This window comes from Podarcis pityusensis, assembly GCF_964106645.2.
Source record: "Podarcis pityusensis genome assembly, chromosome: Z".
Classification (NCBI taxonomy): Eukaryota; Metazoa; Chordata; class Lepidosauria; order Squamata; family Lacertidae; genus Podarcis; species Podarcis pityusensis.
The window spans coordinates 24,807,963-24,835,646 of NC_138044.1; the positions used below are offsets into that span (position 1 = coordinate 24,807,963).

The 27,684-nt window shown below is 41.9% G+C and overlaps 1 protein-coding gene across 4 annotated transcripts in view; it reads left to right on the forward strand.

The window, feature by feature from the left end:
- Positions 1-26,914, forward strand: part of DCX (doublecortin) — a 113,603-nt gene extending 86,689 nt beyond the window's left edge. The window contains exons 5-7 of one of the 4 annotated variants that reach the window (XM_080990555.1): positions 1,951-2,088; positions 8,874-8,971; positions 14,003-26,914. In XM_080990555.1, coding sequence (XP_080846681.1) covers positions 1,951-2,088; positions 8,874-8,971; positions 14,003-14,059 — 293 coding nt within the window. In that variant the 3' untranslated portion in view covers positions 14,060-26,914. The remainder of the gene's footprint in view (positions 1-1,950; positions 2,089-8,873; positions 8,972-14,002) is intronic. The other 3 variants (XM_080990556.1, XM_080990557.1, XM_080990558.1) reach the window with 3 other exon arrangements.
- Positions 26,915-27,684: the final 770 nt, after the last annotated feature.

A 27,684-nucleotide genomic window follows, 5' to 3' on the forward strand; every position in this document is an offset into this window, starting at 1 on the left:
GATTTGATCAGGGCATCAAAATTCTTTTTCTTGCAGAAATATTCTGTAGGGATCTTCTTTTTTTATATAAAGTGCATTGGAAGGGAGTTAGCAGAAAACACACCCTCAAGAGAAAGAAAGAAAAAAATCCCAACTACCTCAAACAGCAGCAACAAACATCATCATTTCATTTTGGCATTATTATTCATCATTCCATTTTGGCAAGCGTCCCAGGGGGGCAGGGGGGCCATGACACCTGGGGTAGACCGCACCCACCGCACACCCCTTCCTCTGCTAATGCCCACAGGCTTACATTATAATAAACAAACAAATAAATAAAAATACATCATACAAGGGAAAGGGGGCAAGGAGGGAAGAGAATAAAAGCAAAAAAACCCTCAAGCCCCCGTGTTTAGACGGCTGTTCCTATCTCTCCCACTGAGGCAGCCTGACAAAATGGCTGCCCTCAGATGACAGTGGAGGTAGAGAAGGCCTAATGGAGCTGGTCTGTTGTAGCTCTGCTTCTCAGCTCTCCCAGTGGCTGCCCTTGATTGGTAGTCTCCTTTACCCATAAAATAAATAAATTGAGAGCCCACTCTCACATATACACACTGACTCACCCACCCACCCCTTGAGCCTTAAATTAGTTATGCAATTTCTATTCTCCCAATCAATCAATGCTATTATCAACATCTACTGGTGTTTCTTAAGGGAAGAAATTACGGCCTTGTGCTTTAGAGCAAGATCTACAGCCCCACTTGCAGTTTTAATTATTTCCTTCATTGCTATAGTGAGGCCTCTACTCTCAAAGCAGTAGCTACATTCTGCCACTACTCGCTAAGTTCCTTTAAAAAATTGCTGTAAAAGCTCAACTGTTGAAGCTAATTCCTTCTCAGGCGTGGTTTGATTTTCATGCTATTGCAGGCCACTCTCCATTCACTGCTGGCCTGAAATTTTTAGATTAACTGATCACAATGGGAAATAGGACTTTTTTCTCTTTCTCGCCTCCAAGGCTCTGAAGCATTGTTTTCTTATGCTAAATCTGCAATAGCACACTGAGGGCTGATTAAGGTTGAAAAGTATTTTAATTTGGTGGTGTGAGTGGGATTAGATAATCTAAACCACCATTTTATGTGATGATATCATCACACATCTCCCTTGGGTGTATAAGATTACTTTGTTCCCACCTCTGACCTTTCGATCCGAATTGTGGGTTTGCTGCAGAATCTGTTGGAGCAAAGGGAAAACTGCTTGGGCCCTAGCAAGTATGAGACAAGTGGGAAACCACTTGAGCCCGTGCTTTCTAAGACAAGTGGAAGTATGGTCAAGCCATTAGACAAGGCTTGCTAAGAGGTGGGGGAGGCATGGCTCCACCATCACCAGGATGGATATACTTCCTTTCCTGCAAGGAAGTCTGGACGTGTCAGAGGACTGGAAGTTCCTGTTAAACCTGTAGCTGCTGTCCATAAACCAAGTAAGCACTGGTCAAGAAGAATCAACTCCAGAACTCTCCAGGAGTCCAGGGAGATGGAAGAGAGCAGAAACAAGAGATTGGGGAAAGAAGAGGAGAATTCAGGTTGATTTAATGGACATTGGCTCTCTAAGGTTTCAGGCAGAAATTTTTCCTACCTGAGGATTCCAGGGACCTTTCAAATGCAGATAATGTGCACTACTGCTGAGCTATATAGGCCTCCCTCGATGTTTAATTGTAATGCCATGCTTAAAAACTACAACAGCATACTACCATCTCTCTAGGTCAGGCTTGCTCAAACTCTGCCCTCCAGATGTTTCTGGCCTACAACTCCCATGATCCCTAGCTAGCAGGACCAGTGGTCAGGGATGATGAGAATTGTAGTCTCAAAACATCTGGAGGGCCGAGTTTGAGGAAGCCTGTTCTAGGTGCTGCAGATATGTAAGACACTTAAAGGATCAATGCAATCACTTACTTTGGTTTTGTGTGTTGTTTATCAGAGTGCCGGGTAATGAAAAGCAACCCTCCAACTACTCCAGGCAGCAAGTCCTCCCCAACACCTCAGAAGAGCTCTGCAAAGAGTCCAGCTCCTGTGCGCCGGAGCAAATCCCCAGCTGATTCAGGTAACCATCAGGATGGTGAGTGACACTTCTTTTCCCAGCAGATAAATGTTGGCTCCACCTGGATCTGGGTGATAAGTTAGCATCAGGGTCATTGATTCATACATTTCTCACTCATCTGTCACACAGGGCTGGCAACAGGAGCTTTGTGTCTTTAGGCATCTGCCAAGGTCCATAACCTGGCAGAGATTCTTGAGAACTGGCCCTGCCTACCTGTTGTTGCTCCTCCTCCTCACCACAGTCACTTGGCTGTCTTTTGCCCAATCCTGACTCTTCATCGCCAACTCAGAGTAGGGATGCATGTTTCTCATTTTTCCAAGGTTACTCAGGAACGCTTGTTGAAAGCTCATTGAAAATCTGAGCACACTTTATCAACTGAATCACCTTTTTCTGTTTACTTGTTGACATTCTTCAAAGAACTCTAATAGGTTTGTGAGACGGGACTTGCTCTTGCAGAAGCCATGCTTGCTCTGCTTCAGTGAGGCTTGCTCTTCTATATGATACACACACACACACACACACACACACACACACAAACACACTAATTTCTACCAGTTTTCCTGGGACAGTCATTTAGCTAATCAGCCTGTTATTCCCAGGATCCTGATTCCCAGGAGGCTGATCTAAGGGACAAGTTACATAATTTTGTTTGAAGACCAGCAATTGCACATATGATGATGATGATGATGATTTTAGAACTCTTGGGTGGATGCCATCAGGACCCAGTGATTTACCAGTTTTTATTTTACCTATTAGGCCTAGAACTTAATCTCTCATCACTGGTATCTGTCTTAGTTCCCCAGCCTTGCCTCCTGTAAAGGTTCTTCAGGCAAGAATATACACAAATTTTGCTCAGGACACCTAACAGAAAGAAAATAAAATATAATAAAAATCCAGCAAAACAGTAACATGCAAAAATCAAAAGATGCAGAAATTTAAGAGTAAAGCCTATTACTAAAAATATATAAATTCAAACTCAGTTCTATGAATGGCCCATTTCTTGACTAACAATGCTTACAAATAAAATCAAGTCTTCATTAGCCAGAACATCCATAATGACTTGCCCAACATGTTTCATCCTATGGATGTCTTTAGTGGCTCATATACACTAAAAAAAAATGGATCTTTTTAAAATAAAGAGTTCCACAAATTCATCAGGGCAGTTGATTAGCCCTAAGATCACTTCAGTGCCCTACAATTTAACCTACACATAAACACAGAATCTAAGACCATAAGAAGATCCTGGCTGCTGAATCAGGCCAAAGACCCAATTAGTCCAGCATCCTTTTCTCACAGTGGCCAACCAGTCGCCTCTGTAGGAAGACCACAGGCAGGATCTGAGTGCAAAGAGTGCTCTCTCCCCACTTACAATTCTCAGCAACTAGTTTTAGAGGCATGCTGCTGCTTCTGACCACGGAAGGAGAACATAGCCATTGTTGCTTGAAGGCATTGACAGCCTTATCCGCCATGAATCCGCCTAATCCGTTTTTAAGCCATCCACTACCTCTTGTGGTAGTGAATGCCCTGTGGGAAAGACAACTTTTTTTCTATCTTGAATCTGCCCCCTCAAGGCACTAGCATTCTGCTAGTTAGTATGAAACAGCAATGTTTGGTTTGGGGGGTTGCTTTTTTTCTTTTCTTTTTTACGTGAATGACAAATAGGCTAAGTAAGTTTTGATTTGTAACAAATTGGAAGAGACACATGAGAAGAGAAAAAATGGTGCTGAATAAGGACACCATGAATAAAACATTATCTGGCCTGATTTTTGTGGGATGCTTATGTATTTTATTTGGTTGAAACAGCATATTCCTGAAACTTTTCATCTGTGACATGTCTTGACAACTTATTCCTCACACTTACATGTTACAGTCATTTGGTCTTTTGTTTGACCCAGACGTCTGTTCCAAAACCTAACGAAAAAAGAATATTAGGCTGGAAATAAGCTCAGCTTGATGAGTGTAAAACATCTGAATCTTTGAATATCTTTCCTGGTTTTTGCTTGTATAAGGAACAGAGTGTCTAGGTGAATTTATTCATTCAGTGTTTCTGCCACCCTAACCCTAATCTATACCAGCACTAGTGATGCTTGCTATAGTCATGCCAGTGACTGAAATTTTAAGACTGGTGATGACATCAGACATATTGTTTATAGAGAAGTCACAGCTGTTTCTTCACCTACAGGAGAAAAAAGCCCCTTAGCTTCTATCCAGTTTTGCAGCTTGTATGGTAGTTTTGCATTGTACATGGATGCTGTCAATTATTATTATTATTACTACCACCATCATCAACCTTTCAGCATTTGCATGCTGCCTTTTCAGGACTAGCCCTCCAATAGCTGTTCACAGCCTACTAAAACAAAAATGCATCACAAAACAGCTAGGGTAGTCAGTAATGCATTGCTAAATTTATATTGTACAACACTTAGATACTAAGTGATTTATAAATATTTTTATATAAAACAAAGGGGATGAAGGGGAAAAGGGATTTGCATTGAATTTGCACAGGTTAATTTATACAAAGATGCAAACGTAAAATGTAAAGATATAATTGAATATAATATGTACAGTTGTAAAGATGCAATCCATTTCACCACAGTGGGGGCAGAGTGTGACCTGGTGGCTTGTGCGCCTGATTAGTCTGCTGTCCAGTTGCTTACTGTGGATGGGCAACTTCAAGGCCCCCCCCCCTCTTCTTTCCCTTCTTTCTTTTTAATCCAGGCTTGGACCTGGCAGCCCTTCCAATAGAGGACTGCCCTCTTTAAAGTAAGCCACTTGACCACAGTATATCAATCCACAATCTCTACTGTAACAATAAATCATCAAAGACCCCAATAGACTGAAACAAGTGTTACCTGCAACATCATGTTATAGCATGGATTGCTGCAGAGCTACTACATACAGTGGTGCCTCGCAAGACGAAATTATTCCGTTCCGCGAGTATCTTCGTCTAGCGGTTTTTTTCGTCTTGCGAAGCAACCCGATTAGCGGTTTAGCGGCTATTAAAGGCTTAGCGGCTTAGCTGCTAAAAGGCTATTAAAGGCTTAGCGGCTTAGAAAAGGGGGGGGGGAGCGAAAAAAAATCTCAAGACTCGCAAGACATTTTCGTCTTGCGAAGCAAGCCCATAGGGAAATTCGTCCTGCGAAGCGCATTGAAAAACGGAAAACCCTTTCGTCTAGCGGGTTTTCCGTCTTGCGAGGCATTCATCTTGCGGGGCACCACTGTATCCCTTTCCTGGATACTCCATTCCATTAATCTGGCCCCTCCCCTCTTATGCTTTTAGTGGGCTCCAACCCCTTTTAAAAGTACACGCGGACCTAATGTAAGAAGCAATTACTTGACCCAAAGCATTCACAAGTGATCAGCTGCACTGTGGATTATGAGAAACAGGGAAATGTTCTGTTTTTAATAGAGAAGCTTGGAGTCTTTAAAATGAGATTTCATAAGATTGCTTTCAACCAGTGTTATTTATTCCCACTTCCAAGTTTTATTTGAACCATAATGACCTATTCATTCTGCTATTATTTCATGCATCAGTCTGAAATCATACCCAGATATGACCAAAGCTTGCTTCTTAGCCAGCCCTGCAAAAAACAAACGTAGCATCATTCAGTTAGATGTATTTTTCATCCCAATATATATCAGTACTAAAAGATTTTACAGAGAAGTTTAAATGTATGATTTATTGGTGGCAGAGTGTTGCATCCTACTAGGATGTAATCAGATCAGACCCTTTAAAATGAATGGTCCTATGTTGGTCATGTCTATTAATTTCAATGGGTCTATCAAAAACATATTTTTTTTTAAATGCCCGTGCAGATTTTCATTACAGCAAATAACAAACCAATCAAGAATTGTAACTATACCGTGACAAAAGGAGATTTCTTTCAAGGCTCAACCTAGATCAGGTGTTCTCAAAGGTGTTGTAAGAGGCACCCCCAAATAAAAAAAGAGAGAGAGCAGAGACTCCCCAAGTGTAACCAAAACGACACCATTAGGAAAATTAATCATTTTCTATAATGAAGTTCAATACAAAGGAAGGCCTCAAACGCCCTACTTTTAATAAAGCTAATGCATCTAATTAGACGTAGGGGAGGCAAAAAGACGCTAGAACTACTTTCAAAGACAGTAGAATCATTTTGCAACCAAAACGTAACCAAAATATAAACTGAATTCTATTCTCCTTTCAATAAAATATGTAAATTGTTCCAAATACTACAAATAATACACTTTCTTATTTGATCCATATTCGAACACTTCTGTAAAATATTGCTACATACATACACTTTCATCTCCAAGCGGTGAGAGATTTTATTGGTCTGCACACCACAGGTTTGGTTTCCTCATTTTCTGGGAAAGCCCATGTCATTGTATAAAATCCTCATCGGCTTTCCAGAAAGGACAGTCAGGGAGATTGTGGAGTTCAAACTGGGAATGAGGGCAAATATAAAGAAAACACACACACACACACATCATCAAGCACCTCATAGCATGTCCAAAGCAGGAATAAATAATTCCTCTTTCATGGTGGGCAGAGAATTTTACAAAAATTAGGGGTTTTTTTTAGCTCAGCACTAGTTTGTACTAATTGGTCTTTGCCAGTTGACTTTCCAACCTCAGCTTCCTAGCTATATCAAACCTTCGTTGTGTGATGTGGAGAGGATTCCATGTTGCTTTAAGGCCAATTAACATTCCCATGCCCTTTGCAAGTACCAGGGGGAAGATCCATAGGACATTGATTTTAAATTAAAACATGACCTTCTCATGCTAGTGTCTAGCAGGCTGAGCCTGAATGGGGAAGGCACGATCTTCTAGCCAATGAGAATCTGGATGGGTGCTTCTCATTCATTGCTTCCCTAAAGGCCTGCAGAGAAAGGGATGCATTTTCACAAGACTGCAAGATCTAGCAAAACACCCACAGAATGCCTGCCTGGCTTGATCTTTTGAATGTTTACCAAGAATCCTTATTACAAGTGGATCTATTGCGGTCTGGATAGTCTGCAAAGGAGACTTCTAGATTATTACTTAATGCTCTGGTCTGTATATAATGTAGCAAATATTGCATTGTTTTCCTGCCCTCATCCCATATTTGCCTTCCCGGCCCCCCAATTTATGTTCTCTACAACAACTCTATGAGGCAGGTTAACGTGAGCGTTTTTAACCCAAGATCAGCAGGTGAGCTTCTTATTGCAAATATAACAGGAAAGAAAGAATGAAAGATCCACTCACATTAACAATAAGAATAATCCACCATAAGCATATATATCAATATAGACAGTCCATACATATACATTGCTGTTATAGCACATGTGATAGAAAGAAGAGAGTTTCTTTGTAGACTTAATCCTACTTCTCTCAGAGCTGGTAAACCTGTATTTATAGTTTAGGAAACCAAGTTGAGAAGATGTTGGGGAATTTTCCTTGAACCAGTACATTCAGAGCACATAGAACCTCACCCCAAAGAAAAATAGGAACTATTGTTTGTTTAGGATGATGGGAGCTTTAGCTCTTATGAGTTCCCCGGATTATTTGGGTGAAGCCATGTGCTTTGAATGTATGATGTGGATGTGACTCAAGTCAGACCTTTGGTCCACCCAGTTCAATATTGTATTTACATTGACTGGCAAGAGCAGTTTAGGGTTTCAGGTAACAGTTTTTCCCAACTCAATGTATATATCAAGGATTGAAACTGGGGCCTTCTGTGTGTAAAGCATGTGCTCTGCCACTGAACTACAACTTTATCTATAGATAGTACCTCACATGATTGAATACTTCTCTGTACAAATGCATATACTGTATAAATAAATCCATGCACATAGAAAACTAGCTAGGGCAGAACCCTTTGCCTAACACCCAGCTTTCAGTATGGAGGGATTTTTAAATATATATTTATTTTTTGGTACAGTCGTACCCTGGTTGTCGAACACCCTGGAACCCAGACGTTTTGGCTCCCGAAAGCCGCAAACCTGGAAGTGATTGTTCTGGTTTGCGAATGTTCTTTTGGAACCTGAACATCTGATGAGGCTTCTGTGGCTTCTGATTGGCTGTAGGAGCTTCCTGTAGCCAATCAGAAGCCACAATTTGGTTTTCGAATGTTTTGGAAGTTTGCTGAGTTGCCACCTAAAGAGGTACCACTAGGATACAGGTTTACCATCTTACTGAGGACAAGATATGTTGGCAAGAATTGGGGACAAAGAGAAAGATTTGCTGTTCAACTCCAGGTGGGGCAAAATACATTGATGTGTTCACAAAGTTATAGATAAGTAAAAAGGGGAGGGGAAACTGCTAAGGTTATCTGCTAATGACATATAAAGATTTTCTATGGAAGATCTACTGGCCTGGATTTTTTTCCCCTTTTGTGGAATAATACCTTTCTGTGACTTTGCAAAAGTGCATTGTGCTGATGAAGTGAAAGAAGTGTTAAAGTGCAAATTTAAAGTGCACAATTTTCAGCTCCAATCTTATCTTTCTTTGGAAGGGGAGGAAGGATTTAAATTCAATAAATAAAAACAATTCAATCAAAACTATTTCAAACTCAGCATTTCCTATCCTTCTTGCAGCACCTAAGTCATGTTTTCAAAAACATGACCTTTCACTTGCAAAGCAAAAGATGTGTAGACAGACAGACAGATACCTCAACTGTGAGGTTGGAAAAGAAACTTCATCTGAACTAGCAAATCATGATTTAAAAGTTCTATTTTGGAATTATGCTTCATAAACTGGAACGTTTCAATGGGAAACTGAATAGGCATTAAAATATATATATTGTCTTTGTTCATTGCTGATTTCTCCTTTGCTTTGTACAGCCAATGGAACATCAAGCAGCCAACTGTCCACACCCAAATCAAAGCAGTCTCCAATCTCCACACCCACCAGCCCAGGGAGCCTCCGTAAGCACAAGGTATTACGTTTCTTATACCTTACTAAACCTCCTACATGATTATTACCTGCCTGCACCACTGCAAGAGTTTGTGAGGGTGGGAGGAGTACCTGGACTGCTCCACTTGAAATAGCCAGATGGTGGTAAGGCAGTCACTGGCTCAGCTGCAGTCTAATAACTATAAAGGATCTCTATGCTTGATTCTGCATGGGGCTGACATTTTGGTTGGTGGTGCAATCAACTGTTAGGGCTCACCCACTCTTCTGTGCTGGTTTCCCCCGGGGAAGCCTGATCTTCAGCGCTGAATTGGAGCAAATTGGGTTTTCTGCAGATTGATGTTTGCTCCAATTTAGCTCTTAAGAGTGAGTTCTCTGGGGGAAAGCAGAAAGGAAAAGGCAAAACCACTTGAAGCCATGACTAGAAAGCACAGGACAAGTGGGAAACAGCTCAGACTTGTGCTTTCTAGGCATGAGGAAAGTGGAAGTGGATGAGCCCTCATACAGAATTGCTATTGCGCCATGCTGTCCAGGCACAGACCCACTCTTTAAACCTCTGTGTCCAAGTGTGGGGTTTTTGTGGGTTTTTTGTCCAGACTCTGTGTTTTACCATTGAATTGGAGCAAATGGCAATGCATAGAAAACCCAATTGCCGTTTGCTTTGATTTGGTGGCAAAACATGGATTCTCCCAGGGAAAGTGCTGGGACAAAAAACCAAAACAAAACTGTTTGGACATGGAGCTTTAAAGCCTGGGGCCGTGCCTAGAAATGCAACACAAAAGGAAGTCTGAATGAGTCATTAGTCTCAGCTGTCCATCTACATTTTAGCAAGAATAGTGTATTGACCTTCCAGGATTGTTGTAAAATGTAAGGCTTACTGAAATCCTTTGAAAACAAACATACAGTGTGTGTGTGTGTGTGTGTGTGTGTGTGTGTGTACACATACACATACATGTTTTTGTGCATGATATCTAATGTTTTCAAATATCTATACAGACAGAGATACTTATAAAAATGATTGTCATTCTGGAAGGTACATTCTTCATTTATATGTACAGCAGATATAGTCATCTGTTGTATTTCTTGGGTGAGCAGGAAATAAGGCATATTGTATCATGAAAGCTGAAATGAATGGAAAGTGTTGATTGATTAAGAATAGAGACTTTATATGTTGTGATCATAGTCACTTTCTACTCCAGACAATGGCCTAAGAATACTCTTGTCATTGTTGTGGCATTCCGCCCCCCAAGCCCCCCAAGCCCCCAAATCATGGAAATTGTTGCCAGTTATACATTACTGCAAATGATTTCCATTGATTTGGGATGAGCAAACATCCCACCTCAGGAAATCTCCTTCATAAATTATCCAGATTAATAAACTTGATCAATTTCCAAAACATCCTCTCCAGACCTCTGGACCTATTTAGATTATTCTAAATAGCTAATCTGGATACGTTTCGTATTTGACCAGAAGTGAAATGGACCCATGAGGGTAGACTCCCTAAATACAGGCTTTAATTACAGGTTTGTTGCAATTTCCTGACTTCTCTTTCTCTGACGTTAACACTCTATTTCTCCACATGAATGCTTGCAGGGACCAAAAAAGTATTGTGCAAACCAGCCCTTAATAAGGACAGTCAGTCAGCAGGAGCTTTCAGAGATGGTAGTTTACATCAAAAAAAAATTCGAATCCTAATTGTGTGTGTTTCCTCTGCCCAGATTTTTCCCACTGTATATTTTCTATAGGAACTTGCTGCTGCCTTCATAATGAGATACAGCCAAGTGAGACCCTGGTGAACCTCTACAATGTCTTCTTAAGATCAGTGAAAAGGACGACAGTTCAGGGGCAATAAAAGTTCCTTTGAGCAAGTGATGCTTATACATGAATCTAAAGGAACTGAAATGAATGTGATGGCTCTATGTATTAACTGCATCCATCACTAATGATGATTTTGTTCAACATTCCTGGGGCTTCATTTGAATGGTGGTTTTGATTGAAACTGTAGCAGAAATATGTTCTGAAACACAGTACCACAAGCTCCCTCTGCTCACCAGTGAAACCAAAAGTAAAGGTTTTAGGTCCTAAACCTATTCATTCCCCACATTTCATCAGCATTCCGTTCACATAGCATTTCATTTTTTCACCTGTCTGTTTCACTTTCTGGAAGGTGTAGATTTTCAAGGAAAGATAAGCACCAGAAAGGCTATGAAAAAGGGAGGTACTCCAACTATGTCACCTGTAGGCTGTAGTGGACCATGGTGGAGCAGGTGCTGTTACCAGCTTACAGAAGATTTTAGGTAGCTGGGATGAGGTTTGGGTTCTTTAAATGCATTCATTGAAGATTTAACAATACAGTATCAGGGGCAGACCTTAGTTATATGAAGCCCTGCAGGAGACCAATTGATGCCGTCCCCACAACCCTTAAAACGCCAGTTTAAGTGCTTGGAAAGGAGGAAGGAGAACTCTAGGACCCTGTCAGAGCCCCTTCATGCCTGAATGATCAGGAGGTTGTGGACTCTCTTTGCATGGAAGTTTTAAAGCAGATGTTGGATGACCATCTGTCATGGATGCTTTAGTTGAGATTTCTGCATTGCAGGAGTTTGGACTAGATGGCCCTTGGGGTCCCTTCCAACTCTAAGATTCTATGCTTCTATGACTAAGTTTACTTGTATACTGCTTTTTGCTCAATGAGCTGCGCCAAAAGCAGCTTTCAAAACCTCAAAGTACAGAGAATTGAAAATGCAAATATACAAAGTGCAGAGCATGTCAGTAAATTAAAATTAAAAATCCTGGCACTAAAACAATTTTAAGGTTTGTGCCAGGTGGTCCTCCTTGAGGAGACTATTCCATAAACACGAGACTACTAGAGAGAAGGCTTATTTTTTTCCCCCACACTCCATTGGAGGTGGCATGCAGTGAAGAGCCTCAGATAATGATCTCAGATTCTTGACGAGTTTATATGGGGAAAGGCAGTCCTTTAGGTATAGTAGTCCTGAGTCATATAAAGCTTTAAAGGTCAAAAATAGCATTATGACTGGAACCCAGAAACCAACTGGCAACCAGTGCTGTTAGGACAGAATAGGTGTTATATGCTCATGCCTTCTTTTCCTAGTTAACCATCTAGCTGCCACATCTTCAGTAGCTGTAGTTTCCACACAGTCTTCAAAGGCAGCCCCATTTGCTAACTGTTATCCCTGACTACTCTTTATGCTGACTGGGACAGATGGGCATTGGAGTGACAAATTTCCTAATGCTGCTAAAGATGCCCTTGTAACAGCACTCATGACCACTTGGTCCCTAGGAAGATGAAGAGCAGATCAGGAAGTGGGCTTGAGATCAGGAAAGGCATCCTAAACTGGTGTTAATCCAGAACTGGTGCTATATGTTCACACCTTCTTGTTCCAATTATGTCCGAATGTAAGATTGACAGGATTCTTTAGAAGGTCATAACTCCAGCAGACCTCTTCCTTTGTGCTTAGTATTTAAAGTGAAATATGGAGAAAAGCTTCACCAAAATTTGGGGAACTTCTGGAAGCATGCTCAGCAGTAGAGCATATGCTTTGCATGCAAAAGATCCCAAATTCAATCCCTGGCACTATAAAAAGTTCATGTCTGAAACGCAGGAAAACCATTAAAGTACTAGACAGAAAAGAACTTTTTAAGGCTGTGTTTGGATCAAGCTATACTTGCCACCCAAATTCCTACTATGAAGCCAGAAAATCTGGACTTTGGCAACATCACTACTTATTGGAACTGGGCGGCGGGGGGGGGGGAGGTGTGTGTCTCTGTCCACAAGGAAGTGGAAACTGGGCATACCAAGCACCCCACTGTATCTTTTTTGTTCATCAAAATGCTCAAATACTGGCAATTCTACTCCATTAAGCAATGAAAGACACGCAGATAATTACAAAGCTTTAGCAGGCATATTGCTATTCCCTTATAAGGACACTTTTTAAAATGTTGAGATTAATGCTTCATTTTGCCAGCTGTAAAGTACTGTATGATTGTATTTTGCTAGTGCTGTCACAGTAGCCTTCTGGGACAGGATTGCCTGTAGCAGCTCTAGGGTCTTCTAATTTTCCCTCCCATGCTCCTACATCAGATCATGGTATTGCATGCAAACTCATCTACAAACATAGGGTGATGGCGTTGTTCTCATTTGCAGTGACAGGTGGATCATGTGAAAAAACAGTTCACCAACAGAGGCAGATATCTTCCTAGATACATAAAAATGTAAGGCTGTCATCACATAGCTCCCATTTCAGGATTTGTAGTGCCACATCACAATCCTGATTTTGTATGACATGAGGGTGGGAGAAAGTGAGAAGGGAAAAGTGGTGGTTTAGAGCAACAGAAGATGCTTGAATACAGCAAGGATAGAGAAAGCTGAGAGGAAAATAATGGTTTTAAACAGCAAAGGTTTGAGTAAAGTACCTTAATACAATGGAATATTTGAGGGCCCTGCATCCTTTAGCTCTCTCACGTGAGGCAGCTGAGGAATGGAACAGAGAAGGTTCAGTATAGTGAGAAGGATGGTACACTGACAGGGGAAGAAGTGGCTGTTCTAAACAATGACAGAAGTTTGAATAAAGTGGAGATGGAAAGACACAGAGGGAAAATGGCAGTTTCAAACAATGGCAGAGGTTTGAATAAAGTAAGAATGGAGCAAAAGTGAGAGAGAAATGTAGCATTTTTTAACCATGGAAGAGGTTTGAGTACAGTGATCAGGAGATGGCAATGAAGGGAGGGGAAGCAGCAGTTTAAAAAAAGATTTGGGTTAAAATAAGAATTCCCTGGAAAGAGGAATAGATTTTTAAACCACTCTGAGAATTGTAACTCTGTAAGGGGAACTATTCTCAGTACCCTTAGCAAACTATAGTTCCCAGGATTATTTGGGGGAAACCATGTTTAGAGTGGTACGACACTGCTTTAAATGTATGCTGCAGATTGGGCCTAGGTCTGCAATGATTATTTGTGCACTGAGTCACTGAAGCAGTTCTTCATTGATGCAGAAGAGGCTAATTGTGGGAGTTAACACATTTTCCCTTTCTCCTTACAGGACTTGTACCTGCCTCTATCCTTGGACGACTCTGATTCCCTTGGAGACTCCATGTAAAGAAACCCCCTTCCCTGTGTCCACACTCCATTTTAGATATAGCACCACACTTCTGCCAAAAGGAGCAGAGAGGTCACTGGTGCAAATCCAAGGATACAAAAGTTATGTCTTTTCTTTTCCTTTCCTATATTTATCCTCTGTGCCACAAAACCAACACCTATGAATCCACAGAGATAAAGGGATACCGATCATCTGAGTAACTTCATAGGAAAGATAAGTGGCCATTATTGGCAGCTTGAAGTCAGAAGGCTTGAATCCTCATGCTCTTCTCACACATTTTAGCCCAAGCGTTTCCTTTTCTTAAAAAAAACACCCTATAATGTACTGGCTTTTTTTATTTGGCTGCTGGTCAGGTGACAACTTTCTTTTGCAAATGTTCCATTAGCAACTCTGTCCAAAGCCCAAGAGTGGAAACAGGTCTATCCACCAGCACCTCCCTCCACCCCCAAATACCAATGAATACCAGCAACTCTGCAAAAGCAGACCTGTTTCCAAGGCTGGGTCTCTGAGTTTAACACCTGCATATTGTCTGATGTTAACTCACAGCCAGTGGGAGGCAACTCTTGTCTCTTTGTGAACATTCATTTAAGTACAAGGGTGATTGGACAATGCTAAGAAATAAAGAGCTACATATCGTGATTTTCTCCTCAAATAGGACACAGGGATATGTTCTAATAAACACACAAGGTTGTTCTAGCGGGGTGGGATTTGGGAAGCCACCCTGCTGGCTCTGCCTGCCAACTCTGCTCTCCATCTTTTCCTCTTCCTCAGTTGCACCTCAATCTCCCAACCCACCTCAGCTGAGCAAAACTCACCTTGGCCTCATCCCCTCACCCTACCATATTCTCTTCAATTGCCCCAAATCACCTCAGCCCCATCTTTTCCTCCCCTTCTGTCTCACTTCAACCCTTCCAATGTGCTCGGCCTTTTTCTTCCTTCTTTGTCTGGTCTCCCTCCAAATCACATAAGCCCCATCTTTTCCTTCTCCACTTCACCTCAACACCCCACCATATCCATGCTCTCAGCCCTGTCTTTGCTTCCTTTTATCTGAGCACCTTGGCCCTATCCTCAAATCCTTTGTCTTCCACCTATACTCAAGTCCTACCACCTGCCCATCCTCACCATCAGCTCCCCCCCCACACACATTTTTGATCATATGGAACCAGCCCTGGTCCTGAGGCACTCCATGGCTGCAGAAATGATGGCTCCACTGCCCCTCAATGCCCTCTGCTTTGAGGCCATTGGTCACACATATACGTACATTTATATATACATACATATGACCAGCAATAAACATGGTCTGGTTGATATGAAGTTACTGAAATGGTATCTCTCTATCTCTGTGGAGACTATCAATGCCTTGCAAACAGCCAACACTGAAAACACTGTGAAAAAAAATTGTTTTCAGGTCTAACACCTTCAGCTTATTATTAATTTTTAATAACAAGAAATCCACACAACTTTTATAGAGGAAAACAAATAATGTTAGCTGTGTCTTAGAGTCAGTTCTTCAATATCCTTTTTTTAAAAAAAGAAAACTGGTGACTTTCTTTTGCTTTAAAAAAGAAACAAAATTTTAAAATATACAAAAAAAAGTTCAACACAGTAAGTGTTTTGAAGTCACTGCCAAACTGACATCAGAGGTTCATAAAATGGGAGGGGTCTGCATGGGGTGGGGGTGGGATATCGCAATTAATTCAAAATGGTTAATATTTTGAGAGTGTTTGTAACATGCTTAAGGTTATGTTTTTAATTTTCTGTATTTCAATAATTCTAACTATGGCCAGATGCTCAGACTGTAGAACTGTTAGGATGTTCATGATACGGTATTATAAACTTTTATCTTGAAGCAGTGCATTATAGTGAAATGGGAAGAAAAGGAATCCATTCAATTTTTTAAAAATAATCATTGATGCAAAGTTCACAGTTTTATACAGACCTGGCCATTTTATTTACTGGGTCTGGATACACGTACCAGATAATACTGTGCATTGCATTATTCCTTATTTGTAGGAATAAGCTCTCCATAATCTTGCAAAATGTTATCAGAGCAATACCCATATAACCAACCTTGGGGATTGCTTTCCCCACTCTCCTTTAGATTCATTTGCAAACCGTTGTGAGTTTAGAATGTATTGCAGCAATTGTACTTTTGATAAGGTTATGTTTTCATTTTGAAATTTCATTTTGTGAGCCACCTTGGGCAATTTGCATAAAGTCGAAAGGCATATGGAAATTTCTAATAATAAATAATACTTCACACTGGGGTACTTAACTCTACAACAACTTTTGGCTATTAGAGGAAGACAATGCTTGGCCCAAAGTTGGTATTTGGTGGTTAGCTTTTGCATTCCTTACCACTGGCATCTTTGTGATTCATGTGGCAATGTGGATAAGCCAAGCTTGCAGTTTTGTTTTAATAATTTTTAAAATAGAAGGTTTCAGACTACCCAGTGGCTGCAGTTTTAGTAAAGACCCTGCATCACAAGGGCAAGTGAGGATCTACCCTTTGTTGAACCAAGCAGTTAAAACCTAGGGTTTCCTTACCTCTATGCCATTGTTTAGCCACAGCTATCTAAACTTTGGTTCAGAAGATTCAGCATTCATGTAAGTTCAATGGTCAGATCACTGTGGAGAAGGCTGGCTTTGAGGACAAAGCATAGGGAAGGCCTACAGGAAAAAAAATTCCAGTGTGTGTTTGATATCTGGCAGATCTGGTGTATGAATTGGAGCAGGTCTCTTAATTTCTCTGTGCCTCAATTTACCGTATCTGTCAAATAAGGACAGTAATACTTTCTCTACCTCATGGGGAGGGATTGGGAGGGTTGGCCAGTGAGTCCTTTCGTTGATGCTGTTAAATATTTTTGGATCATCTGGTGGGAAAGTGCTGTCTATGACCTCCTAGGGACTAGTATTGAGGAAGACTATGGAAAGATTGTCAGGTTTCTTTGGTCAATTCCAGTGATGGCTTCTTGGGGTTAACTTAGAAGGCACTGTTGCTTGCTAAAGCTGCCAAGTGGCCCTGACACAGAGCCAGTTCATACCCACAGTTGTCAGCACCAGAAGCAGCAAACTCTGTATGCTCACTGACCTCACCCCTCACAGAGGGGCACTGTGTACCATATGAGGCTCTGAATCCTGGGCATGAGCGTAGCATAGATTGTGAACTGCTTAAGCCCACACTCCAGTCTACTTGGAGATGTGTTTTACTTGTGATGTTTGATCTCCTGTTCTCTCTCCTCTCAGTCTTGATAGGCTGCTCCCAATTGCCCCTCAGAGTGTGACCGGGGGCATGCACTGGATGAATGTGGAACTGAGGAATTGTTTCTGTTATAATATGATAGGGAAGCAGTACTCCACCATAGCACTGTTCCTTAGTAATATGGAGGAATAATGCAAATATTGCTCCATCCAGGAACTAAAGGTCTTTGTAATACTGTACAATCCAATCTTCAGTATTTCAATAAGCAGGAAGAAAATGATCCGCGATACAGAACACACACCACCTCTCCTTTTCCTGTCCCCTACCCCCCAAAACAGATCCTACACACAATTGGGTACAGTCCATTTGATTGCTGGTTTTGTGCAAGGCCCAAAAACTGAGCCTATGATTGGCAGGAATACTGTAGTCTTTTGAATGTTATACTCTGTTCTCCACTCTTCTTCATGTCCACAGGAGACAAAGCTAGATGGCTAATGCTGTTAGCCACAATAGCTACATGTAACCCCAGAGGCAATAAACCTCTGAATGTCAAATGCTGGAGGCAAACAGTTGGGAAAAGCTGTTGACTTCATCCCGTTTGTAAGCTTTCCAGATGCTGGCCCCTGTTGGTAGAATGTTGGGCTTTTGGTCCAATCCAGCAGGGCTTTTCTTATATTCTTAAGTAGAACATTGTTTACATGGAGTATGTTTCCCATTTACCAACAACAACAATGTGTTTATTTAAACAAGTAATACAGATATAGGCATTTTTCTTTGATTGCACTTAATAGTGGCATATCTGAGAGCCTGGACCAATATGGACTCCCTTGCCTGATGTGCTCCAATAATGCACATCGCTCTTCTGAATAAGGGCCTGGCAAGATGAGGCTTTTGTAATAGTTTGTGTTGCCACGCATTGCATCAGCAAGCAAATATACAGCAGCCTAGTGGAAAGAGAAGGTAGATCTTTTTTTCCCACAAGGAAAAGAAAAGCCATTCAGACCTGCAAAAGTGAAACAGGGTAAAGGGCCAGACTCCCAGGTTTTAGAAGCAATTCTTCAGGTAAACGTTCTTGAACTGTAGGTAGAAATCAGTGACCATGTCGGATGTAAAACTGCCTGTATAGTTGATGTTGCATGAGTCTTTATACAAAAATAAAAATAAAAAATGCATGCAGAATAGCAGTGTGTACAATGCTAGGTGTGTTCAGCTCTTAACTCTTGGAAAGGTTATTTGAAAAGAAAGAAAGAAGGATTACAGGGCACTTCTCTTATACCTGATTCATTGATGCAAGCACATGAGGTGGGTGGTCTCAACACTAACACTAACCCAGCAGTGACTGTCTAGGAGGGTGGTTTTCCATATCTCTGGGGAGAACCATTTCTACATTGGCTAATCTCTTGAGGAACCTCTACATTTCAGAGGATGCTGTGCGTGTTCTAGGGTGCAAATATTGTACACACAAAAAACAACAACTGGACAGGTCTGTGGGGCCTCACTATCATCCCATGTGAACTGAAAGTAAACCTTGGAACTGGGGCTAGCTTCATGTTTGGCAAAGTGTTTGCTGATGGACTGCCAATGCTCCTGTAGCAGGCTTATTTGATGGTTTTATGCTGGGCAGCAGTGGTGCTCTGATAAATGCTGAGCATTGGGAGTCCTGAAGGCCTGTTTTACTTTGAATTGAATGTTTCGTTTCCCACAATACCTCTGACTGATGCTACATTAGGGCCACAAGTGACATTATAATGGCTGTCTAGCATTTATTGAGTGGCTTGCGCAGGCACCCGCTGGCACCACCATTGGGCATGTTGTTGAGACTACCCCAAGCTTAGCCATGGGCTCCCTAGAGCACACACAACATTCTTCTGCAGTTAGAGAAAATGCCAGAAGATTGGGAACAGATGGCAAGCTCTAGGAAATGCCTGGCTGCTAATACTTATTTTCTCACTGAACAACTGTAACTAAGTTCTAAAGGACCTCCAGAAGTTCCTGGAACACAGCTCAGAAACCTCTGATCTAATCACTGTCACTGGCAGCATGCCTCTGAATCGCAATTGTTGGAAACCACAGGAGGGGAGTGTGCTCTTGTGCTCATGTCCTGCTTTCAGATTCCCCACAGGCATCTGGTTAGCCACTGTGAGAACAGAATGCTGGACTAGATGGGTCACTGACCTGATCCAGGTACAGGACTTCTGTTCTGTTCTTAGTGGTTTCTCATTTTTGCCCAGTAAGTGGAGCTGCCTGTGTACATAAAGGGTGAAATAGTTCTAGGTAGTTGCTGGGGTTGTTCATCAGCTCCCTATTCCCCCACTATCAGGTTCTTATGTAAAATTAATTATAAACCACTGCCAAACACAAGGCTGGCCTGAGGCAAAGGACAAGGAAGTACCACCCCCACCATCCCATTCAGTGCAGAAGCTGACTGCACTGGCAGATGAATCTTACTGAAATACTGACAACAATGTGATATTGCTCTCCACCACACCTGAGGGCAGCAGGTTGGTTTAAGAGGTGCCTGAGAGACCTGTGGCTCACAACAGTAATTGCCAGGGGGATCCAAGGTGCACCATCTCCTGAATGAGGCAATTGCCTTACTCTTCCTAATGGTAAGGCAAGCCCTATAACCAGTGTCGGAGGCAACATGTCTCTGATTGCCAGTTTCTGGGGATCAAGAGTGGAGAGGGTGCCGTTGTGCTCTGTTGTGTTGTGGCTTCCCAGTGGAACATCTGGTTGTCTTCTGTGAGAACAGGAGGCTGGACCAGATGGGCCTTTGGCCTAATATAGCAGGGCTTTTGGCCTAATATAGCAGGGTTCAAACAACAGTCTGCCATCTCCTCCTCCCTCTTTTAAAATTTGTTTAAATTTTCCACACAGAATTCTGTACGACAAGGCTACTGCACTGATTCTGCTGCAAAAAGTCACTGCTAAATTTCCCTTGGAGGAGGTGTGCCTTTGAACCAAGGATTAACTGGAATCATTCAAAGGATGCTGTAATCCAAAATCAAGTCCATTTATATTCTCAGACATAGCCTCAGACATCTGTCAGGGATTCTTTAACTGATTCATTGCAGGGGGTTGGACTATCAGGCATGGCCAAACTTGGCCCTCCAGCTGTTTTGGGACTATAACTCCTATCATCCCTAGCTAACAGGACCAGTGGTCAGGGATGATGGGAATTGTAGTTCCAAAACAGCTGGAAGGCCAAGTTTGGCCATGCCTGGACTAGATTAAACCTTGGGATTGGAATCTACAGGATTGGGGATAAGGGACAGTCTAAGTCTGCTATGCTACTGATAGTTATGCCTTGTATATTTAACCCACCCTGGGAACAAAACTGACTGAAGGGTGTGCTGGAAACAGAACAGTAGAATTGACTCCCTTGGAAGGTGGTGGGCTCTCCTTCCATGGAGGTTTTTAAGCAGAGGTCGGATGGCCATCTATCATGGATGAGATTCCTGCATTGCAAGGGTTGGACAAGATGGCCTTCCCGTCCCTCCCAGCTCTACAATTCTATGAACTCTCTGAAGGATGGGCTAGAAATTGAAATAATAGATACTGAAATGCTTAAGACTAGTGGTTGTTTTGCAGGTGTATTATGCAGCAGACTGGGTGCAATAATAGTGCATTAGTGATGGATTTATGCTGGGTCATTCACACACCATTCTACTTTGTAAGTTGTTTTGTGATGCTTCCCCAATGTTATTGCCATCTGGAAGGGTGCTATAACAAAAATGGAACACATACACACCCTGCAACATTTGTGGTATAAAAAGGATTTCAGCAGGAAGGATTTCAGCAGTAAGTTACAGGACATGCACTGACTGGAAACAAAATAGTATGTTCACCCCAAAGCTTTTGCAGGTACAAACAGTATTGGAAGCAGGACTGGGTATCTTTGCCCCAATACCATCATGAGCACAAATCGTCATAAATGCACAATGAAAAGGACATCTGGAGTGTCTCTATATACAAACAGACAGACAGACATACTGATTCACCAACTTAAATCATTTCCTCTAATGCTGCCATTAACTGCAGAGGCGGAGGGATTTTCCTTTGTTTGGGAGATTCATATTTAGGCCATGGCGTTGGGGAAAAGGATTCTATCCCCACTCCTGCCCCATTACAACCCTGATCCAGATCCCACAACCTCAACGTGGAATGCTCCCATCCCATAAAGTTTGGCTCTTAGGACATTCATCTCTGCTTTTGTTTTACAGTGACCCAAAATCGGTTGTAAATATTTAAAATTAAATCTGTTAAGACTTGGCACGTTTCCGTGAGAGTGCAGCTAGAAGTGTGAGATGACCATCTGCCCTAAAGCTATTTGAGCGCCTAACATCTGTATATATGCTGAAAGGACATATGTAAGAAACTGGAGCTCTATACTTAAAAGTTTTTTGTTAAAAAAGCACACCCAGAGAAGTTTTGCTCACCATGCAGCTGTCACAATTTGCTTTCTGTTTTAACACACATGCACACACCAGCTGCAGATGTCTAACGTTCAGCCATCTTTCAAAAGGAAAATTCAACAAGAGGGTGGCATTAACACCTAGGATTTAGAACTCTGGATGGTTTCTTATCTTCCGGTGAGACTCTTGCTCAGCAAGTTTGGCTACCACGTTTCATTTCAGGACCTCTTTCTATGTATCTCTAGAGTTTCCCCAAGTTCTAGCATCTTCTCTTGGCTTGCCACTGCAGCTTAAAGCCCTAAATCTTCCCTCTTTTTTCCTTTTCTTTCCATACCAGTTCCTCAGTCCTTGATGAGGTAAGAGAACCTCCTTCTTTCATTCCCTTCCTGCAGTCTATACCTCTTTCCTCCTCCTTAGCAAAATCCTTTCTTGGGGTTTACTTGTTCTCTTCACATCCATCTCAGCTGTCCTCTCCACCATATTCTCCCTGATAGGATATAGCTATAAAGCCTCCAGATCTTGCATTTTCTGCGGTTGCTTTGCATGCATGGCGACATCCATAAGAGAATTTCCCTCATATGCCCTCAGCCTGGATGCTTCCACATCCTGTCAAACCAACTGGGGTATCACACAAAAAGAGCCCACAGCTGCCACACAACTTGTATACAGCAAAAACTGCATCACTGAAATGTTTTAAAAGAGAAAAAGTGTTGACAACTATTTATCAGATTGGCACTGCCAAACCTCACGGTCTTTATTTTGACCATTTGAGTTGGTTGGGGGCAAAGCAGAGATGCTTTCAAAAAAAAGCAGTGAGTCCACCTCTGTGCAGAAACAAGAAGCTCAGATGACTAAATTAACAAAATTGGTGCTCCTAGTTCAGGACAAATGAAACATCTCTTTACAAGATACCCAATTCATTTATGGAATTCACAGTTGTTACCCATGGTGACAGCCAGCAGTTTAGATGGCTTTAAAAGAGGACTAGACAAAATCATCAGTAGAATAGGATTGCTGGTGGCTATTAGCCATGTGGGGTATATGGAACCCCTATGGTTCAGAGGCAGTATGCAACTGAATGCCAGCTACTCAGAGACAACAGTGAGAGAGGGCTGTAGCCTTCATGCCCAGCTAATTGGCTTCCAAAAGGCATATGATTGGATAGTGTAGGAAACAAGATACTAGAGTGGGTGAAACTGTAGTCTTATCCAGCAGAGCTCGTTTTCATTTCCCTCCTGCTGCCAAACTTGGAACCTGCCTCAGACCATGTTCTGCCTGTTTTGACTGACTGTACAATTTTGTGGGGGTGAGGAGAGGGCAAATTAGGTAGGTCTGCATTAAAATGTGAACCAATTTTCTCCCCCATTCATATTCACAAGTAACCACAAAACAGGTCATATTCTAAAGCAGAAATAATTTGTTAGACAATTTCTCATTTAAACTGCAAATCACTTTCAGAATAAAAATTTACTCGTGCTACACCGGATTTTTTTATTGATAAGAAATACATTGGAAAACAAAAAGAAAAAACTCCCACCAGTGCTTGATTTGTAACATAGAACACTATAATATGATCATGGGACATCCAGACAGTATAAAACAATGCAGCTACATAAGAACATGCATCATTCCCAAAATAGAGTATTGATTGTCCTTGAATCTTCCTGCCATACTTGCCATCCTCTCCTGCCACACCCTTTGAGAACCATGGCCTTACCGATTAGAGTTTTGAGAAGCACAGGGGGGGAGAGGGGGAGGTCCAATATGGATTCATTGGTGCTGCTCACCACCAGTGTTCTTAACCATAAGCATGCTGCACATTGACAGAAATAGCTGTAGTAGCAATCTCACAGTACTATCTGCATGGGACACATACGGCTTTCTGGAATCTGATCTATAGCTCTTTTGAGAAGTGGACTGTGTCCAGGGAAGTAGTCAGCTAAAACAAATCCTGATGGCTTGAGCTTCTGAGCTGATTTCATATGATTCTTCTCATTCATGAAAAAATTAAAAGCTGCAATATAATATAACCAAGAGATCATAATGTATTTTCTTCTATAGTTGTTCTTGTGTTGGGTGGGGTTAGAATAAAAGAGCATGGGAATTTTAAAGGGTTAATAATTCAAGGTGGGAGTTAAAGTTTAGCTGGCATACTTTAAACTCCCTGTACAGAACCTTGAAGGTCATCTCCTTTGTGCAAGCTGTTGTATTTTACAGAGTCAGGCAATTTTTGTTTCGTTTAAATGACATATTTAATAAATGAGTGTTTGTAAAAAGGATGAATTAAATTAAATTAAGGGTGGGGATTTTTTTTGTCTCTCTTTAGCAGGTGTAATAGGTTTTCATAAGCCTATGCAGAGTAATATGATATATTTGAGGAAGGATTTTCATGGTTTATATGTAGCTGGAAACTGGGTTGCATTTTCCTTTTTTCCTTTTGGTCCAACAAAGATCACGTCCCTTTTAGCAGATCTTCAAGATGTTTTTCATCTCATTAAGATGCCTCCCCCCCCAATCACCTCTGAGGAACATCCATGTGGAACTGCATCATAGAAAGAAAGCAACACATGTTGAGACCATGTCATGAAATCAGTTTCCCCAAGCCTCACAAATCTGGTTTGCCAAAACACCATCCCAATGAAAACCACTCATTTTGGTAGATAGGCAACCTGAGAAAATAGGAAAGTTAAATGACCTCAATTTGGGATGGGGAACCTCAGGCCACACTGTTCTCCCCAGACCACATCTCCTCACCAGCCCTGTTCTGCTCTCTACTTTAGTGTCTTCACCTGGCTGGAATCTGTCTGTGAACTGCAATAGTGCCACTTGCTGGGATGGAGGATGCGGAGTTGTGTGTGTCTGCGTGTGTGAGAGAAGAGGATTTGTTGTCCCATCCACATCTGTCTCTAGTTCTGTCCACTACTGGCATGCTACCTCCAGAATGCAGCCCTCAGGCTGAAGAAAAAGTCCCCACGCCTGACCTAAATGTAGATCACATCAATTTTTGCACAATAAAGGGGGAACCTTCAATACATTTTATGATCAAGAGAGCTTGTGTGTGACACCAACCATTTTTTAGGGACAGGGCTGGTGTTAGGGGTTGGCTTCATCGGGCATTTGTGAAGGTCCACACCTCAGCAAGGGGCTCTTTGACCCTGCTGTTCTTCCTCCTCCTCGCCATCATTGTCCATTTTCCTCCATTCTGGGGTAATGAAATGGAGCTTAGGCTCTGCCTACCTTACATTCTCTTAATCTATGTTGCTGATTGTGAGGATTGTATCCAGAGGAGAAAGATGAGCTGATTGGTAATAAGGACACGGCCAAGGAGGAAATGGGCCCACTCAGAAAGAGGTGTGCATTGAAACCATTTTTCTTGAGGAGCCCTCCAAACCTGAAGCCAGCATTGAGCATGGAGGTGCTCAAGCATTTGCCAGTTGGCTAAAGTTTTCCATTGACAGCAATTGTGAATATCTTTTATCACTTAAGATCAGATAGGACTCCACTTGCTTTGAAGTCACACCTTCCATCCATTTATGAAGCTTGCAGCCTGATGCTGTGCATGTTTGTTCTATTATGAGTGGAATATCACCTGAGTGACAGTGGCTACATTCCCCATGCAAAGTCATCCACTCTTGTAGCCACATGAAGGAAGTAGCTTCCAGGAGTGGTTTTGCATGAGTGCAGTGGCATGATCTGTACCCCCTGTGCTCAGGCTGTTCACCACCGGGAAACCACATAAAACTTTGGGCTTATGGGTAACAACCTCCTTGTTCCTGTGGCCATTGGACCACTCTTCATGGAAATGAACTCTTCTGGAGTTCAATAAGGACCCCAGCAGGAGACAATTCTATTCTTCAACTTTTTTAAGCGCCTTGGTCTCAGTCAGGTAAATCTACTCTCACGCTTGACATACCACTTGGGGATTTGGAAAAGTTTTCCACATGGCAAATTATCATTTTAGGTTCCACACCAAGTCACCTCACATACATCTTCTTGTAATATATTGCAGCTTTAAACCAATGATTCTTCTTTCCTTTCTTACAGTGCATGTTTTGAACGGATTCCGCATTCTACATTTGTGGTGGGTTGCTTAGCATTCTGTCCATTTTTAAAAAATGTGCCATTCAACTTGTACAGAAAACAATTTTATTGATGGACGTTTTGGGGGGAGGGGATTCCTTTTTTATTATATAAAAAAAGCTTCAGCTCCATGGGTAGAGGTAGAACTAGGATAATTAGTTGGCAGATGTCAATTAGTGGTGGTAGTTGTAGACATTTTAGCTTGCTATCGAACAAGCTTTTGAGAGTAAATGCATGGTACTGACATCTCATGGTTTTAAATCACTTTCCCTTGCTTTCCCTCAGTCTCTCGTGGTTTTAAGTTAAAGATAAGGGCATGGAGAAAATGACAGAGCAAAACCTAAACCATCACTGATTGTGAACGTTTGTAACATACAGACACTGTTCAGTCAGCTGCCTTTCTGTATTGTACCATTAACCCCTCCCAAGAGCAGCCTGCTATGATTTTATCTCTCCATGGCATCAGAGCATTATACCCAGTGCAATTCAGGATTGTTGTCTTGGTGAGGTTATTTTTTAAAATAATAATATTAATAATAATAATTAATAATAATAATAATAATGTAAATAATCTAGCAGATCTTCATACACCAATTCTGGAGTAGGGAGAATCCAATGTAACAGTGCAGTTTAGGAACGCTATGAGTTATAAAGTTGTTCCCTCCTCAACAGTTTTCTGTGATCAAAGAGGGCTTATTATTTCATGTGTCTAGTTAACATGGTTCCTGCGTCGATAAAGAACATAACAAGCAAAGACTTAGAACCTGTGGTTCTGCCCACTAACTAGTGGCTTTTATGGGACTTGCACAGAAGACAAACCCAAACGGATGTACCCTGGATCCATGCGTCTTATGCCTCCTCCCCTGTAGGAGTCTTTCTTAGGAGGTTTGATGTTACAAAGCCACTTTTCATTTCATTAGAACCCCACCCCTGTGAAGTGTTGTGAACTGTTTTTATTGCTTGTTATACTCCACCTCCCATTCCTCACCTCTCTTGGATTGTTTCTGTGGTTGGATACCATGCAGCGGAGGGACCTGTTCACTCTGTAGCTTTTGCTCTCAGTATTTGTTATGCATTTTTTCTCATCTAAGTGTACATTTGCAAGGTGCGTGTGATGTCATTTTCCAAAATAAAATTTGGTTTCAATACCTAAGCAAAGTCAGGCCTGTGGATTACTATCTTTCCCGTTGCATTTTTTTGTTTTTAAGACTGAGAAAACCATCAGTCAATGAAGATTCACACACGTATGTGTTACACACACACACACACACACACACACACACACACACACTCTTTGTCTTTCCTCCAAGGAACTCAAGGTAGTGTACATTTCATCCTCACCACAAGGCTGTAAGGTAGCCTAGGCTGAGGGACTGCAACACAGGAAATTGCTTATTCCTAGGTCCAAGGATTTCCCGGTGTAGCTTGCTCAGACTGGCAGAGTAATGTCTACTCCAGGGGGTGAGGAAAGCTTGAGCCCATGGGCGTAATCCAGGGATAGGCAAACTCGGCCCTCCAGATGATTTGGGACCACAACTCCCATCATCCCTGACCACTGGTCCTGTTAGCTAGGGATGATGGGAGTTGTAGTCCCAAAACATCTGGAGGGCCGTGTTTGCCTATGTCTCGTGTAATAGGACCCAGCATAGGTTGCAGTTTGGCTCCCTAAGCCACACCCTCCTTTCCCCCCATCACCCATGTGGCAGCAGGTGTGTGGCAGGTAGAGTTGGTTTGTACATTGTAAACTCTGTAGTACAGTTGATCCCAGTGGGATTCCTGTAAACAGTGAACAGCTGATGAGGAACCCCACAGTGCAGCCAATACCTGCTAAAGTTGGCTTGCTGTGCTCGCCAGGGCTTGTTGAAATGCAGCTATTCGTTTTCATCATTAGCTTAAACAGAAGCCGGTGATGCAAAGATTTAGGACAG